General features: G+C 37.1%; 1 protein-coding gene across 1 annotated transcript in view; it reads left to right on the top strand.

Annotated features, from left to right (window-relative positions):
- prdm6 (PR domain containing 6) overlaps positions 1-17,598 on the top strand; it is a 91,195-nt gene that overhangs the window by 22,834 nt on the left and 50,763 nt on the right. Inside the window, exon 4 of the mRNA XM_029440856.1 lies at positions 8,529-8,656. Within this exon, the coding sequence (XP_029296716.1) occupies positions 8,529-8,656 (128 nt within the window). The remainder of the gene's footprint in view (positions 1-8,528; positions 8,657-17,598) is intronic.

The following is a 17,598-nucleotide window of genomic DNA, read 5'->3' as shown; positions in this document are numbered from 1 at the left end:
ACGTCACACACGCATCGTCCTCTGATGGTGAAGCATCCATTTACATGCCATTGTTGCTTCAAAGCTGTAGTTAAGTGTTTTTAACTGATAGCTGAACCACATTCCTGCCTAAAAACACACACACACACACACACACGCACACGCACACGCACACACACACACACACACATACACATACACACACACACACACACACACACACACACACACACACAGGGTATCTCTGTAGCGTCTGCTCAGTCCAGACAAGGAGAAGATTTACTTTCTGTTAAAAGGTCAGAAGGTCAAAACACTGTCAGTAAATTTCAGACACACTTTCTGTCTCACACACACTCAGTTGTTGGTTGAGGTTGTGCAGATCGCTCACCAACAGCTGTCACTCGAGTGTTTTCAGCGGAAAAATGTGAAACTACCAAATATTCTTATTTCAGAGCAAAACATTTTACTTGTATTCACTCATTCTGAAGTGTTTTTGTCATATTCAGATCCTTTACGTAAAGCTAGGGTGGGTAATGTGTTGAACATTTGTTTTTGTTGTATTTGCAATTTTAAAATCAAATGTTCTGACAAAAAAAGGAAGAAAGATCTGATATCTGTCGCAGGACTGCAGTAAGTCTGTCCACGGCCGACCTGCCTGTCTACCTTAACTCTTAATCTGAAAAGTAACGATACATTTCATGGAGTGAAAAGTACAATATTTCCCTCTGAAATGAAGAGGAGTAGAAGTATAAAGTGGTAGCAAATGGAAATACTAAAATAAAGTACAAGTATCTCAAAATGGTGCTTAAATACAGTACATGAGTACATTTACTTAGTTACTGTCCAGAACTGACTGACACAGTGCTCCTGAAACGTGGCTCTGTTTGTTGCTCATGGCCAACGGAAGTACAGCTGCATGCATTTGGAATAAAGACAAAGAGGAGGAGGGGGGGGGTTCTGTGTCCTGTCAGTGTATCGAGCTGTAGATCGTCTTTTCCTCTTTGAAAAATACGTTCATGTTCATGTTTATTTTATTGCGGCTTGTCAAATGATTGATGCTAACCACATTGTTGTTTTATATTTGTTCATATTTACCTCAGAAAGGTCTCTTCACAAATGTGAGACTTTTGGAGAAAAGCCGCCGAGATGAATTTGCTCATCAAACACAAACAACTATATTTCTTTCCTTAAAATGTCCCCTGAAGTTCACATTCAGCTTCATCTTTAATGTTTCCTAATGTAGAAGAGTAGGAAAGCGTTGGCTGACGTACAGAGTGGGATCATTATTTTCTGAGTTCTTTCAGATTTCAGTGTAAAATGCAATGTAAAATGTGTGTGTGTGTGTGTTTTGTGTGTGTGTGTGTGTGTGTGTGTGTGTGCGTGTGGACAGTGACAGAGCAGTAAGTGAAACACGGACAGCAGAGATCAATGACAGAACGAGAAAGCTGTAATCCACCCTCTTTAAAACACACACAGGTTGTGTGTGTGTGTGTGTGTGTGTGTGTGTGTGTGTGTGTGTGTGTGTGTGTGTGTGTGTGTGTGTGTGTGCGTGTGTGTGTGTGTGTGTGTGTTAATCCTCCCCTCTTACCTCCAGTCTTCTGGTTCTTGTAAATGTAAAGAGGCAGCGACAGACAGATTAGACTCATCTGACATCCTCCATTTCAAACAGCTCAAAGTAAATAATCAGTTTCATTCCACTTCCTGTATCTCAGTGACTTCTTCATTAGACCTGTTGTCAATTTAAAAAAAAAAACATTTCCAAAGAATCATGTTAAATTCAGCAAGTTCCTTTGTTGCATGTGACCCCCCCTCCTCTTGTTTCCCGTCTGCATCTTCACCATCGACTATCCAATAAAGGGGAATATGTTAGTTAAGTACTTGAATGCTGTTTTCCCCTCAAATATCTTTTTCTAAATCCTTTCTAAACCACTTTCCACTGTCTATGATGTAGACGTGAAGTTATAGAGAAAAAATAGAAACGCCATGTTTTCAGGCTTTTCAGTGACACGAACATTTCTGCAGAATAAAAGTATTAATAATGAGACTGAATAATGATATATTCATTAATAACAAATTTACTGTGGTCTGAAAATTCATTTGTATGCTTTATTTTGACAAGGTTTCACTGGTTCCAGCTTCTTTTTCTCAAACTGAATATCTTTGGGTTTTGAAATGTCCGTTGACCAAAACGAGAAATTTCAAAACTTCATGAAATTGTAATTTTTCACTACTTCCTGACATTTCTATTCCAAACATTTTACAGAATAATTAATCAAGAAGAATCAGTTGCAGGCTTAGATTAAAAAACTTAAACGACATTAATGATTGAACCACTGTTGGTTTGAACAAAGCAGTGACGCCTCGGCTCCTCCAGCAGCAGCAGCTCGTATGATGTGTGGTCTCAGTGTGTGAATATAAAGCAGTGCGGTGCTGAAAGGATCATCTGTCGCTGACAAACTGAGGGTCAAACAAGGATCATTTATTGTGGTTTAAGAAACCGAGGCTGTAACAAAAAAAGAAAATCAGGATTGTTGTGCTCAGACGGATAAACAGCCGGAGCTGTGAAGTGAAGCCGGCAGCATGGCAGTGTGTGCAACATTGTCTCGCTGTTGAACTAAACAACATGTTATATTTGGCCGTTCGTCTTGCAGATGGAATTTTACAGCGATGGATTCGATAAACACTTGCAGCCAAAATGTCTTTGACAGAAAAGCAACAAGCTAGAAAGCAACTGCTGGTCACAGAGCCTGTGATGTTTTACCGCAGCAGAGGGTCACACAGGTGCTCCTGCTAATGAACACATGACATAACTAATTATCAGAGCTAAGCCAAACCTTTTTGGTACAGCACCTTAGGAAATTCAATGTATTACAATATTTAAAAACCCCAATAAAGAGAAAAGACTTTACCGTGGCAGGCCACCTTTGGGTGCTCCCACCCTCCTTTCAGGAAAGGAAAAACCACGGCAGTGCAGAGTAAAGTGGAGCAGGGCGACGCGGGAGGCTGTTAAACGTACTGTGATTTGTTTGAATAGACGTCAGTGACAAACGGCTGCGAGTAACAAAAGCTTTAAATAACAGCATGCAGTGCGGGAGTTTCTTTACAGGCTGCAGGGAACATGACACAGCACACACATGTTCGTGCTGCTGTACTTATGAGGACCCTCAGCGACATAACCATTCCCACTTGTCCATTAACCCAAACTGAACTTAATCCTAACCTTAACCCTAAAACCAGCATTTGTATTAAACATCTCTTTGAAGAAGCGAGGTTCAGACAAAATGTCCTCACTTTCAAGCTCTGAAACGGGTCCTCACAAAGAAGAAGAACAAGTAGAAGAGACACACACACATTTCTACCCTAAACAGATAGCACTCAGAGACGGAGAAAGACAGAGATGGAGGAATAAATCAAAAGCTTAGTTTTAGGGTTAACAAAGTACAGCATGTTGGACAGAATTAGTCCTCATGTGTTTTCAAAGTAAGACCACATTTCCCATCAGCCCTGTTGCCTCCTGTCCCTCCCTGTACAGGCTACACTATAAAGCTCCCTTCATGTTGTTTGAGTGTTTTTAAACAAAAATAAAGAGCTGCAACAACTAGTCCACTAATCACCAACTATTTTGGTAATCGATTAATCATTTGAGTCATTTTTCATGCAAAAGTGGCAGAAAATGCTGTTTTCAGCCTCTCAAATATGGAGATTTCCTGCTTTTCTCTGTTTTATATCAAATGAAGGTGAATATCTTTGGGTTTTTGTAATGACAAGAAGACATTTAAAGACATCACTTTGGACTTTGAGAAACTGGGATGGACATATTTCACTATTTTATGATAATTCATAGCTCAAACGATTAATCTGGAAAATAATATGAAAAAAAATCTGCAGATGAATCGTATTTTGCAGCCCTACAAAATGTTTAGTTTAGTCATTTGGCTTTTATTAGTTTTAGTCAACAAAAAGTAAAGACACTTTAGTTCTTATCCGTCTCATGTTAGTCATGCAGCTTTTCCTTTTTTCCGGAGCTGGATTCACTCACTTGGGTTTAAGCTCCAGAGGAGAAGATAAAGACAGATAGCAGCAATATTTCTTTATGATCATCTAGAGGAAGATTTAGATGGTTGACTGCCAACATTAATCCTGGAGCTTTGCATTAAAAGAGCAATTAGTTTATTTGTCCATTAGTCCATCTTTTACATTATTGTTTAGTTTTTATTCATCCGTATATTAAAAAACTATTTTTTAAAAATGTTTTTAACTTTTCTTTTCTTGTTTTTGTCATGGAGAAAAATGCTGTCATAGTTTTCATTGAAACTCGATTTTATAGCCTCTTATAAAGACTTGGGAATCAAAATAGAGAACAAATACATAAATTGTGTGTGTATGTAACACGTTATAAACATTGTGTAGTGGAAGAACTCTGCTCCTCATTCCAAACTGGGAGTGTAAAGAAAAGCAAACGGCAAAAACCTTTATGAGCTGCATAAAGGTTGACTGTTTATTTTAATTTTAAAAGTTACTGATTATTTTGTAAATCCATTAATGAGCATGCATGTATACATGTACTTAAGCACAGTTTTTGGTTCATTGAAATAGATATTTTAGTGCTGGTTTATATTTCAAACATGCACTTATTCGCCTCAGTCAGAGCTTTTGCTACAACAGCAGACAAAGATATTCTGATTCACAGACACAGAGAAACAGAATATTACCAAAATGTTCAAATGTAATTGCAACTTTCTGATAGTATGCTGGTAAAGATCAATGTATGAAAAACAAAAAGTATTGTACAACAGTACAGTACAGGTCATTCAGCAGGCGCTCTTATCCAGAGCGACTTACAGTGAACTAACTACAGGGACAGTCTCCCTGGAGCAGCTCAGGGTTAAGTACAAGAAGCCTAAACAATAGAAAGTCATGAAAAGTCCTAAAATATATATGTGTATTAAGTGTTCGTGTTACTTTCTAAAATAGACAGACGGACAGACATTAAAGTGCTTCATGCAGAGAATAGTAAATGAGGCTGTTTCCTCTGATTCTCGCAGTCATTTACAGCATTGATTGTTTGCTGGCTGTATGGACAGCAGAGAGGCCGGCTATTGGCTCAGGTCATCACCTTATAAACACACTCAACGCCTCCTCAATACAGTCACACTGCATCACCACGGATGGATGGAGGGATGGATTAATAGTGAACACACAAAGAGGCGGAGGGACACTGACTCCTGCTGATTGTGTAGCTGTGAATTCTTCGCTTTGTTCATTTCAATGTTTTGCACCAGAAGTCCACATGGAAAAGTCTGAACCTTTATATAACGAAGTACATTTACTGTGCTTTTACATTTTAGGTAAAAGTCTAGAATATAGAATATACAGTAGTAAAGTTTTCTATTCTTACTATAGATTCACAGTAGGCAGGGAAATAAAGGAAATACAAACTAAACTGTTCAATTATATTTGTACACTTAATTTCTGATATCAGCAGTTTTTGAGGTTAGATTGTGATCAGCAAATGTATTTGCAGTCTGACTATTTAATATTTCATGTGTACAAGTGTAACTATTAGCCTCATTAGAGGAAAGGCTAAACTATGTTTCACTGGACTGACTGAGCAGCAAAAAAGCTTCTTCCTTCTTCTTTTTCTAAATCTTATTTGGTTTATGTTTCATGTTCATGCATCTTGTTTTATCTTCCACTGTCGCCCTGAAAAAGTATTTTTAGACCTCAGAACTGGTTTTCATGGCTGAGACGTTGGCAGGCGGAGCAGTGAGGCTTTTAAGCAGGTGTAAATCAGGTTTGTGTAGCGTTGAACACCCAGCAGGCCTGTGATGATCCAGCTTCGGCCTGACTGCGGATAAGAGCATAATGATTTGTTGCAGCGGCTTGTTTAAAACATTTCAAATCAACTCAAGTTATTTCTTTTAGTTTGAGCTGCGATCGCCGGACTTGCAATCATTTTCAGTCGCAAAGGTGCGTTCTTAAGAACACTCTGACCTTAAACGGAAACATGATCACACAATTATGTTATGAATCTCTAAAGATAAACACATTTCTGACTTGGGTTTACCATAAATATTGTTATACCACCAACAGTTTTACAGTTCAACACTTAGACTAATCTGTGGGTATTAATACTTGTGGGTTGTATATATTTAGCTCCATGACAAAAGAATGTCTGTTAATGTCTTTCCACAACATTTCTTTCCATTGACACTTTTTTGTGCTGGTGTCATGAAATACTGTTCATCCTAAACATGGCAGTAAACCTTGTAGGAGTGAAATCTTAAAGGATTTCAGATGTGACGTGTCTGCAGGGACTTCTTAGTGAGACTTCATCCCCAACCCCGACTCTGCAGATCTATTGTCTGCATATCTATATGTTATAGTTTGTTTATCTTTTCCCATGAGATCTGAGACACAGGAAAGACTGCATCCTTAGCAGTTAGCGCGTCCTCTAATTTAAACATCTCCCCCTCTGTTCTTTTAGATCTGATATGTGTCCTCCTAATGTTTCATATACTATGTCTGCTTTTATCTTGAAATCAGACATTCAAAACACAACCAGAAAAGAGAAAACATACTGTAGCTATATGAATAAAGTTACAGTTTTAAACTCAAAGCCAAAACATACATTAAAGTAACAAAAAGTAAGAAAAATTGAACATTGAAGTTGCAAAGAATTAATAAATCATAAATACAATACAAATAAAATAAAGGTCTTGTGACCTTTGAGATAACAGTAATATTAAGTTACAAACCGTAGGAGATGTATCAAGAACATTTATTTTAATAAATCTAATTTTCTATATTTCATTCCAGTCACGTGCATTGTCTTTGCCGCAGTTTGTTCCCCAGTCCCCTTCAGTAAGTGGTTTGTTGCCAGTATGAATTATTTTTATTGTTATTACTTTATTTGACAGGGACAATAATCTGTAAAAAAAAAAACTGTAAACAAGAAAGAGTTGCTCTGGGCCACATTTTAAAAAGCCACCATAAAAAAAATATTGAAATCAAAATATTGAAAGAATATTTATGCCACATTATATCACATGATAGTCAGATACAAATGATAAATAATAGTATAGTATAAAATTATGTTTTCGTAGATTAATTAACTGATATTTACCGTGATAGTGGACATATAATGATTCTATATATCACATAGAATAGTTTACATTGTTATTATTTTAAAGAGATAGTTGGGTTGTCTGATTGTACGACGTCGCCTACTTCTTCATCGTGTCAGACAGCACTTTTTGTCGGGGAACTGAAGCCGTTATCTATGTTCTCTTCAAAGCCAGTTTGGTGTTTGAAAGGTTTAACCAAAGTCACACAATAACACAAACAAACTAACAGATCGAGGCAGCGGTGGACTCCTGTATTCTGCGAGGTAAAATTACTGTTTTTGTCAATGGAGTCTGGTGGCTTTGAAGAGAGTGTTGATGGATATAACAGCTTTAGTTCCCCGTCGGATACGGCTTTCTGAAGTCAAGGTAAAGCAGTGAAAATATTCTAAATATACAAAAGTGTAAGCGTCAGAATATAATTAAATTACCAAAAGTAACAGTAGGCTACTCATGAACATCTTAAAGCATAACTTCATCATTTTCCTTCCTTCTTGTGAGGTTGCTGTCCCTTTTAGGATCCCGTTGAAAACAGCTGCAGTGAAGGATATATTCTGTGTGTAGACTGAAGAAGTAATGGAGTCAGGACGCTTTTGGTGCCACTAGTTGCTTCTGCTCATTTCTCAAAATGAGGGCTGTCCCCTCTTAGTTTATTAGTTGTCTAATTGGTTATGTTGGTCTTAGTCGACTAAGATTTCTTTAGTTCATTTGTCAACTTTATGCTTTTTTCATGTTGAATAACTTATTTCCTTTATACTTCAAACTGTGAACCTTTGCACATTCCTGCACTTTCACACAGCTCTTTCACTTTGAAAGCAGATACTTTGTACACATTTTAAAATAATATGTGCTCACTTACTTGCTTATTATTTTTATTTTCTCTTACTATGTTTATTGTTATGCACCGAAACACCAAGGCAAATTCCTTGAATGTGAAATCCTACTTGGCAATGAACCTGATTCTGATTTGGCGAATGAAAGAAAATTACAATAATCATTCATTTTCTTCTGTCATTTTAAAATGTCCAGTTCCAGCCTCTCTAATGTGAATTTGCAGGAAAAATATATATCTTTAAAATTAAATGACATCACCTTGGGCATTGGGAAAATGTGATGGGTATTAAATAAAATAAACATTGAATCTAATTTAGATTCATTAGATTATTTTAACAAAATGTAATGTTGTGTTGGATTAATTGAAAATAAAAGTTATCGTTGTGGTAGTTCACCCTCATCTTATGTGACCTTTAAAGAAGTATCCAGAAATACCACCGCGTCTGTGTTCCTTCGAACTGTAACAGGTTCTTTAAAAACAGATTAGCCGGGTTAAGAGGCCATTACAGTACTTAATCAACCCTAATGAGAAAACACTTCTGTCTATATGTACTTCTTTCAGTTCTTGCCCTGTTTATTTATGTGTTCCAGATCTACGATGCAGAGGGGACATTACAGCACTTTATCGATGGGAATGAGCCCTGTAAGTCCAGCTGGATGAGGTATATCCGCTGTGCCAGACACTGTGGGGAGCAGAACATGATGGTTGTACAGTACAGGTAAGCACAAGTCTCATTCTCTAAATGACATCTGGTAAACAATGGTCATCCAGGAGTGTTTAATAATACATGTACTGTGTACCAATGCCATGGAAATGCACATATTTCATCATGCAAGGCTGTTCCATGTGTTCCAATGCAAAACTTCAGATCTCTTATTGTGTCATCATGCTGTTGGATCAGATCCCTTATCGTTACAGCAGGCTATGCAACATTCAGTCACTGACATGGGATCATACTCAAGGTTACACATTGTCCCCTGTTATCACTGAGCATACTGTCTATCTTTTCCATTCATGCTTGAAGTTTGAACTAAAATCGAGGTTGATTGTGTGCTGCCTTTGTTCGCAGTCTTGGATAACTATCCACCTCTTTTTGTGCTTTGCTCCGATGACCATTAACTATTCAGAGTCATCTTCACCGAAGCTTTTCTTTTTATTATTATTACAGGTCATTTAGCAGACACCCTTATCCAGAGCGACTGACAGTGAACTAACTACAGGGAAAGTCCCCCTGGAGCAACTCAGGGTTAAGTACCTTGCTCAGGGTGGCAGCCTGGTATTGAACTCACAACCTTCTGGTTTGGAAGGCATACCACCAGATCACTAGGCTATCACCATCTTTCTTTGCTCTTCTGTAAAATCAGAAACCTTCATGAGCAGTAACATCACATTTGGTCCAGAGAAGAGTCATGCTCTGTATATTTCTTGAGTCACTGATAATAATAAAGGGATATTGGAAATATCTGGGGTTTCCACTACTGTTAAGGACGCTGCAACTGTGTGCTCACAGACTATCCTGCGACGGAAAGCTTTTTGTCTTGTAATAAAGTAACAAAGTAACCTAGTTCTTCCTTCTCCTTATCAGTACCGCCAAACAGCACAAACATATATGTTATATATAACATAAAGAAAGCATTCAAATGTTTGCTCTATTGCAGCGAGCTCATTTTTAACATCATTCATCTATAAATGTTCAGTGATGAAAAATATGTTTCTGTGTCGTACAAATGATCTTGCAAATTATATCATTTTTATTCTCCGTTGTAAGTAAAGAGAGTCTTTATGACTTTACTGTTAATAGCTAAGGAAATAGGACGATGGCTATGTGTACAATGTAGCAGAGACACAGGAGAGCAACGTTCAGAATCAGTGTCAGAAACAGCGCTGAGGCAGTTTTTAAATGTCTTAAAAATGCAAATGGCTTTATAAAAATAACCAATAACTACAAGAATCTACACTGACTGTTCTTTAGTAAATAGCATTACATCTGAGTTGAACAGTGCAAACAAATCTTTGAACTTTATTAGGCATTTATATGTCTTACTACAACGTAGTGTCTGGTCAGAGAACAGGCTTTCAGCAGCCACTTCGGTACTTTGGCTCTCTGTCATTCAGCAGACACTTACCTGGTCTGAGCTTGTGAAGCAGGAGGGACTCCGTACAGTTTTACATTAATGATCAGCCTTAAACCTGCACATAGCTGCAGACTGTAGGTGTGGATTTATTTATCTTTTTATTTTATTTAAAAAAAAACATTCAAATATATATTCAGAAACGGTATCTTCCTGTTCACATAGTTTAACATGTTATACATTACATCTGTATTAAATGGTAACGGGCAGTTTAGGTAATAAATGATATGTGCACAGGATGAAGCCACAGATAACGAAGATAAAGAAACGCTGTTGTCAAAAGTTCGGTATCTTCAGAATACATCAGCAGTTCAATAATGCGCTGAATAATAGCTGAGTTTATTTGTAGTTCCGGCCAATTTAATAAATGTATATATTTCTTCTTTCATGTAGAAATAAGTTTGTGATTATGGTCAATACAAACATATCATGTTTAATACAATCTGGATCACCATTACAGGCATAGGATTCAATTTATTCAGTCAATAAGTTCACACACCTTCTAATGAACAATTACACACAAGAATCTATATGCTTTTAATATGGCCACCTCATGGAGAGTCGACTCTGAACATAGTCACAATACACAGGTTCTTATCAATGGTGTATAGTTTATTTGTATTACCACTAACCAAGAGAATACAGTTTGTGTAAATTAAAATAATTTCTAAATGGCTAATAAAAGCATATCACCTTATTGCAAAAATACATCACAAATCAAACATAAGAAATACAATATTAACCCCCTGTTATTATAAGCACAACTGAAACAACAACAAAAGTATAAATATATAACTTGTGAAATTTGAATTATATTTCTGCTCTTTATTATTATAAATGAGAAAAATATAGATTCCTTGTTAAAAAACAAGAACTATGTGACTATGCATTTTTGTTTCTGTCATGTGGTTTCAAAATATGTAAGTTTAGTCTGCTAAATGCAGTTAATATGTGCTGTGATGTTTCTTTAATACATGTTATAACAGGTGAATGTCAGTTTGAAGGTTTAATTTAACTTGTGTAAAAGAAGAAAAATTACTAAACAGATTTTGCAACCGCCCTAAATGACAAGATATGCTAAACCTTCCTGCTAAATAATATCCACATTGTTATTACTGTATGTTCCATAATGTCTAACAAAAAGTAAAAAGTAAATAGTCAAAGCTTAGTTGATCCTTGTAAACATTTGGCTAAAAGCCTGGAACAGTAAGCTGACATGATAACACATTGTTCCATGTAAGGCAAGCTTTATTAAGGCTTGAGTCACAGTTAGTATTAGTGTTTATGTCATTTCAGTATCCCCTAACCTTTCCTCACCGCTCTCCTTAATGCATATCAATTCAAAAGAATCTCACAAATAAATGGTGACATGTGAGACATGTTGACAGAGACTAATGATAGGAGACGCTCAATTTCAAAGATACAAACAAATATACCTTTAATCGACTGAAATCTCAATGACATCAGACGAAGAGTGAACACATTACACAACACATCTAAAGAGTGGCACTGATAATGAAGCTAGTAATAACTAAAAACAAAGAAAATTACAGAAAGAAAAATGGAGCAAAGATTAAAACCACATCTCATTTTATAAAAACAGTAATGAATGTATGTAGAACAGGACAAAAAACAAAATATGATCTAAATATATCACAGTTTTGCAGTTTGAAACTGTGCTACTGTTGTAAAAAGTCTCTTAAGGAAAAAGCATAGACTTTATAAAATATGGATATAGTCTCCCGAATAAAGCATAACTAAGCCTTAAAACAATTAAAATGGGTACGTTTTATAAAATTCAGTCCCAGTATGGTTGTCATGAATATGGAAATTAGCTATAGAGAGCAAAATCGATTTTTATACTACACTGTAAACATGTTTATTTCTGCTGTAAAGTTGGGCTTTTCAACGTGGGGGACGATGGAGATTGACTTGCTTTTGGAGCCAGTGGCCATTCGAGGAACTGCAGTTTTTGCCACTTCGACATAGTCTTCGCTGCTCAGCCCCCGAGGTGCCGCTTAAGAAAAACACAACAGCTCATAAAATGTAACAGTTCTTATTTTTGGCTTTTTTCACATGTTCTTGTATCCAGTTATTTATTTCTTCGTTATGTTTTGTGTTTAGTGCACTGATTTCTTGGTACACATTTTCCGGTGGATCAAGTGTCACCGTCAGGTCATTCATTTCTTGTTCTTGTTTGTTCTTCAATCTATCAAAGTCTTTCCGATATTCTCTGTGTTTGCACAGTTGTTGTACTATCAGGTCATTGTGTTTTTTTGTCTTCTCGTTCAGATCATCCATTTGCTTGTCATGCTTTTCCTTCAGAGCTGCAAAGTCCTCAGTGTATCTGTGTCTGAATTCATTGATTTCTTCGGCTTGCTTTCTGGCCTCTTCTTCATGTCTAGTCTTGATTACTGACAGACTTCTCACAAGGGTTTCTTGTAGTTCATTCAATTCTATCTCCTCTTGTTTTTTTCTAATCTTATCTGCTTTTATTTGCTTTTCTAATTTGTTTCTTTCTTGTTTGCAGTCTTCTCTGAGCTGTTTAAGTTGTTTTTCCTCCTTATATCGTCTCTGTTGATCTTCTTGATATCGTTTCTCCCACTTTTCCCTTTGTTCCTTCTCCCAAGTCTCTTTCCCTTGACTCATCTTTTCACTGTTCTGCATCCCCTTTTCGTCAGCAGTGGACTTTTTTTCAGTTCCATGTTTTACATTTTTTTCCACAGCTAACATATTTTGTTCCCATTGCATGTGTAGAATTTTGTCCAGACTTTTAGTCTCCCTTTCCTCTACCTTTCTCTCTTCTTCTTCTCTCTTTATCTTTTCCTGCTCCTTCTCAATGTGTTCCTCCTTTATCTTGATTAGGTCGGTTTTCAGTTCTCTTTCTCGTTTAGTTTTGGTGATTTGTTCTGCCAGTTCTTTTTTCTTGGCCTGCATTTCGTCTTTATGTTTATTTTTGAAGTCCTTTATCTCCCTCTGTATCTCCGGTTCCTTTTCTTTCATGATCTTCTTCACTTCCTTTTGTATTGCTGCCTCGGCTTCTTGGAACATCTCGGAGGTGTAGCAGCCATCACCATTTTCCCTTATCATGGACTCAACTTTGGTCAGCAGCTGTCTGACTTGAGACCGATTGTTCTGATCGTTGTTATTGAAGACCTGGTATCTTCCTCCACATTCAGTTGTCAGTTTTTTTAAGGAGTCCTCGTCGTCGTCTTCGTCTATGTAACTCTCAATTCTTTGGTCTTTAAGCTCATCTCCTCTGGTGAATATAACAATAATGTAGTCTCCTGACTTCTCTCCAAAAAAATGCTTGATCAGTTCCACGGAATCTTTCTCCTCTTGTGTAAAGCGGCCGATCGGCAGCACCAGTAAGAACACATGAGGTCCAGGAGACAACATGTTGACGCATTTCACAAGCTCCTGTTTGACTTCATCATTGGACAGAGTCGTGTCAAACAAGCCAGGGGTGTCGACTATTACAACAGGCCGTCCATCAATCTCTCCTGTTTCTTTTCGGCATAACACGGTCACTGATCTTGGGCTGGCTTTGGATTTGAAGCAGACTTTGCCCAAAATAGTGTTTGCGCTGGCACTCTTTCCACAACCAGTCTTCCCAATCAGCACCATCCTGAGACACTCTCTGCTTTGATGTCCATAACCTGCAATGTTCAGTGCAGGTTTTGGTCTTGCAGCCTTAATCAGCTGAGGCTTGGTCATCATCTCCTTTGTGAAGCCTTTGTGATCACCAGCTCTCATCTTTTCAACAAAGTGCAATACATGAAAGACCTGCTGCTTGTCTCTAAGGTCGAAGACAACACACCGTTCTCCACAGTGCTGACCGAGCTCCTGGATATGCGCATTCTCCTTCAGACATTTTACAACAGCTGGAGAATTATAATCTGTCTCGACAGGGAACAGAATCATGGTGAAGTCATTGACTCGAGAGCTGAATGTGTTCTGGATGGTCTCTAACTCTCCCTTGTCTTCATCAGTGAGGGGACCCACAGGTAGGACCAGGATGAAGGCATGGACGCCCTCTGGATCAAAGAGGGAGATGCACCTGAATGATTCTTCCTTCACTTCCTCTTTAGGTTTTCCAGACAGGGCAGGCAGCTCCACCAGGGAGACCTTGCGTCTACACACCTCTCCCTGATGTTTAACACACTCTGATGAGTCAGCAAGGGGACTAAACTTTCTTTCTCCCAGAATGGCATTAGCTGCTGAGGACTTCAAGGCTCCAAATCGCCCACACAACACCAAGTTCAGGTAGGGTTTGGAAGATACTGTCGTGGACTCAACTCCTCCAGTATAGTGTAGATATCCTCCTTTGTTGTCTCTCACTATGTTCTCCATCTGTTCAATCAGTTCTTGATAATAATTTTCGGGACAAATGTTATCAAAGTTAATGCTTTGCTGCCTTTGTCTGCAGTATCCGATGACTTTGTTCAATGAATCATTCTGCACCTCTCCATTTTGGGTTTTTATAACCATTGAGTATTTAAAAGCATCTTCACCATATAAATTCAGGATGAACTTCAATGTCTGTCTGTCCTCTTTATTGAAATCAGAAGGGTTCACTAATAGCAAGAGGACATTTGGTCCTGGGGGACAAAGGGCTATGGAATTTTTTATCTCATGTCTCACTTCATCCACAGGCAGACTGAAGACATCTGAGGTTTTCACTACTGTTAATCGTTTTCCCCTCCATTCTCCATAAGTGACTTTACGTTGATAATCTTTATCCTTTGTGATGAAGTTACTTAATGTTGTCTTTTCATTTTGTTCCTTTCCAAACAGCACAATCCTCAGTTCAGATGCTGTAAAACAACGAATGCCAAAGCATTAACATTCCCACAACTCCATGAGCTTGTTTCTATTGTTTTCAGTGGTTCAAACATACGTTTATGCAAGATGTTTGGAGACAGTCAGAAGGAATGGGATAAAGTTGGAATACACCTTAATTTTGTTGTTAAATTGTCCCTCCACTAAGTTGGTTAAGTTAAGTACTATATATATACTTAAACATATATTAGGGCTGTCAAATTTGTGCATTATTTTTGATTAATAAATCACAGAAAAAATAACGCGACTCCCCCCCCTGACTCTTTAAGTCACCGACACGGCGATTCATCTAATTAATCACAAAGCTTGGAATTAATTAGATTTATTTTAATCGCTTGACAGCCCTAATATATATATATATATATATATATATGTATATATATATATTATATATAACACAAATGACTGTACGTAATGTAATACTCTATTTGAGTCACATATACGCAGCGCTTAACACTCAATAACATTAGTTACTGCTTTGGCAAGTCTGAATCTGAATCTTCCAGTCTGCTTTTGTTTGGCTCCGCTAAATCTTTTATATGTATCACTTAGACTAGCCAACTTAAACAGGCTAGGCAACAAGTCAGTTTCAAGAAAACTCCCCATTCTGTTGGACCGCGGCCATTTTATACATTCCCTTTGTTTGGTTGATCTCATTTCTGTTGTCATGATGGGTTACAGTGATAAGATATGCCTTCTCGCTAACAGGCCATACTTACCAAATGCTGTTTCTGCCATTGTGTCACTTAGGCCCAAAAATGAAAATGGAGAATTTGTTGGGTGTCTGTTGAGTGTTAGGAAAAAGGCGAAATTAGAATAATGAAATAAAGAGATAAAGTTACCAAATAAAATAACTGACAATAATTGACATATAAGTCAAAGTAGCTCTAGTAGTTCTACAAACTTTTACACTCAGCCATGAAGGTCACTTGATGATTTAATTCCCTGTTTACTGTTCTCATTAATAAATGTCCCATGTTTACGCTTGTGTCAACAGTTTTACAATTGTGTCAATAGCTTTAAAACTATTGGTATTTATAAAATGTTGTTTATTTGAATAGTTACAACCATAATATCTTGCCATAGTATTATATTTAGAAATTATTAAATACCATTAAAATACCATTTGTAATAGTTTTCTTAGTTTTTAGTAATATGCATTTCATGTAATAATAAACAGGTGTATATTAACCACATAAATGCAATGAAAACAATTAGCAATACGCTGCTGATGCTCCATTATGAAGAAGAAAACACGAAGAGGAGAAAGCGTTTGGCAGCAAGTCTATAATCTATAGTCTATAATAAATAAAATAATAGCTTACTCTTGAATTTTGCCGTATGAACACAAACAAACTGAGAGGCTGATTCAACAATTGTATCAAATTAGTCCCTAAATTGTAACAAAGCAAATCAACTACAGGTCTGAAAACACAATTACTGATCTTCTAAGTTGAGTCATCTTTTAGTAAAAGTGTTAATACCTCCAATGGTCTGAAGTAGAACCCAAGTCCTTTTTAGCATTCAGTCATTTATTTTCTCTATTTCCTCTTGACATTCTGAACATGTTGCACTTACCTGAGGTTATCGCTGTTGCTCTTTTAGTAGTGTATTTCTTATTGTTGTCGACACCTGAGGATTATCAATAAACTGATTATAATTAATCCATTGAAAGATGAAGTATTTTCTGTAATACATTTATACATTCTGTATATTTTTTTCTATTCTTCATTCGTTGGAGTCTACTCACCAGGTGAAATTCTTGTTGCATGCTTTTTAAGCATGATAATATAAGCATATATAAGTACCAGCTTCATAATAAGGGCAACAGGGCAGGGCCTAACATCGGCATGACAAAAATGAAACAGTCATAACACCTGATTCAAAATTCACGGATGCAATAGGTGGCTTATGGGAATGCGAGAGCCTCCCATTGTCTTCAGATTTGGAACTTCCTTAAAGGCTGAAATAGGTGTGTGGGTGAACACAAAACTTTCCCATCAAGGGAAATAAAAAATGAAACTTGTCCACAGCAGGATGCAGCCAAGAGTAAACATGTAATTTAAACAATACAAATCTTACATTTACATGTTACAGTAAATTAATCTTCCGAGTACATCATCAGAGCGTCTCCATGGGTTATTTCCTGTAAGTACATGTATTTATAGGGCTCGGAAATTATTCAAAAAGTTACTGAAACTGACATTCTGACTTTCTAAACAACCTTATTTCTATCAGGTCAGGCTGCCAGGTGACATAATAGCTGGGGAGGCAGGTGTGCTAACTGTCTACTGGGAATGTACAGTTTTGTTAACCAGCCAAGTTTAATGATGGGTGTTAACCTCAGAGTTGACCGAAACTTGGCCTTGGAACAAAGTTATGCTCATACAACACATTTATATTTATAAATTTGGCTTATCATTGTTGGAGGGAGCCGGAGAACGAATAGTTTCATAGCCAACGACTTCACTGGAATTCTTGTGCATTTGACAAATATTTAATGCTGTTGCACTGTTGACACCATCATCCAGTTGCGCCAGTGACACGAAAAAATCAAACCTCAGCCTAACTTCTTATCCCTTTTAATTACATTGGCATATAATAGAGGTGAAACTAATTGAAACACGCCTCCTAATGCAGAAGTTACATTTTTCATTATTCTATTTATTTCGTTTGTTTTTGTTTC

This window comes from Cottoperca gobio, chromosome 9, assembly GCF_900634415.1.
Source record: "Cottoperca gobio chromosome 9, fCotGob3.1, whole genome shotgun sequence".
NCBI lineage: Eukaryota > Metazoa > Chordata > Actinopteri > Perciformes > Bovichtidae > Cottoperca > Cottoperca gobio.
This window is presented reverse-complemented; position numbering and strand designations above follow the sequence as displayed.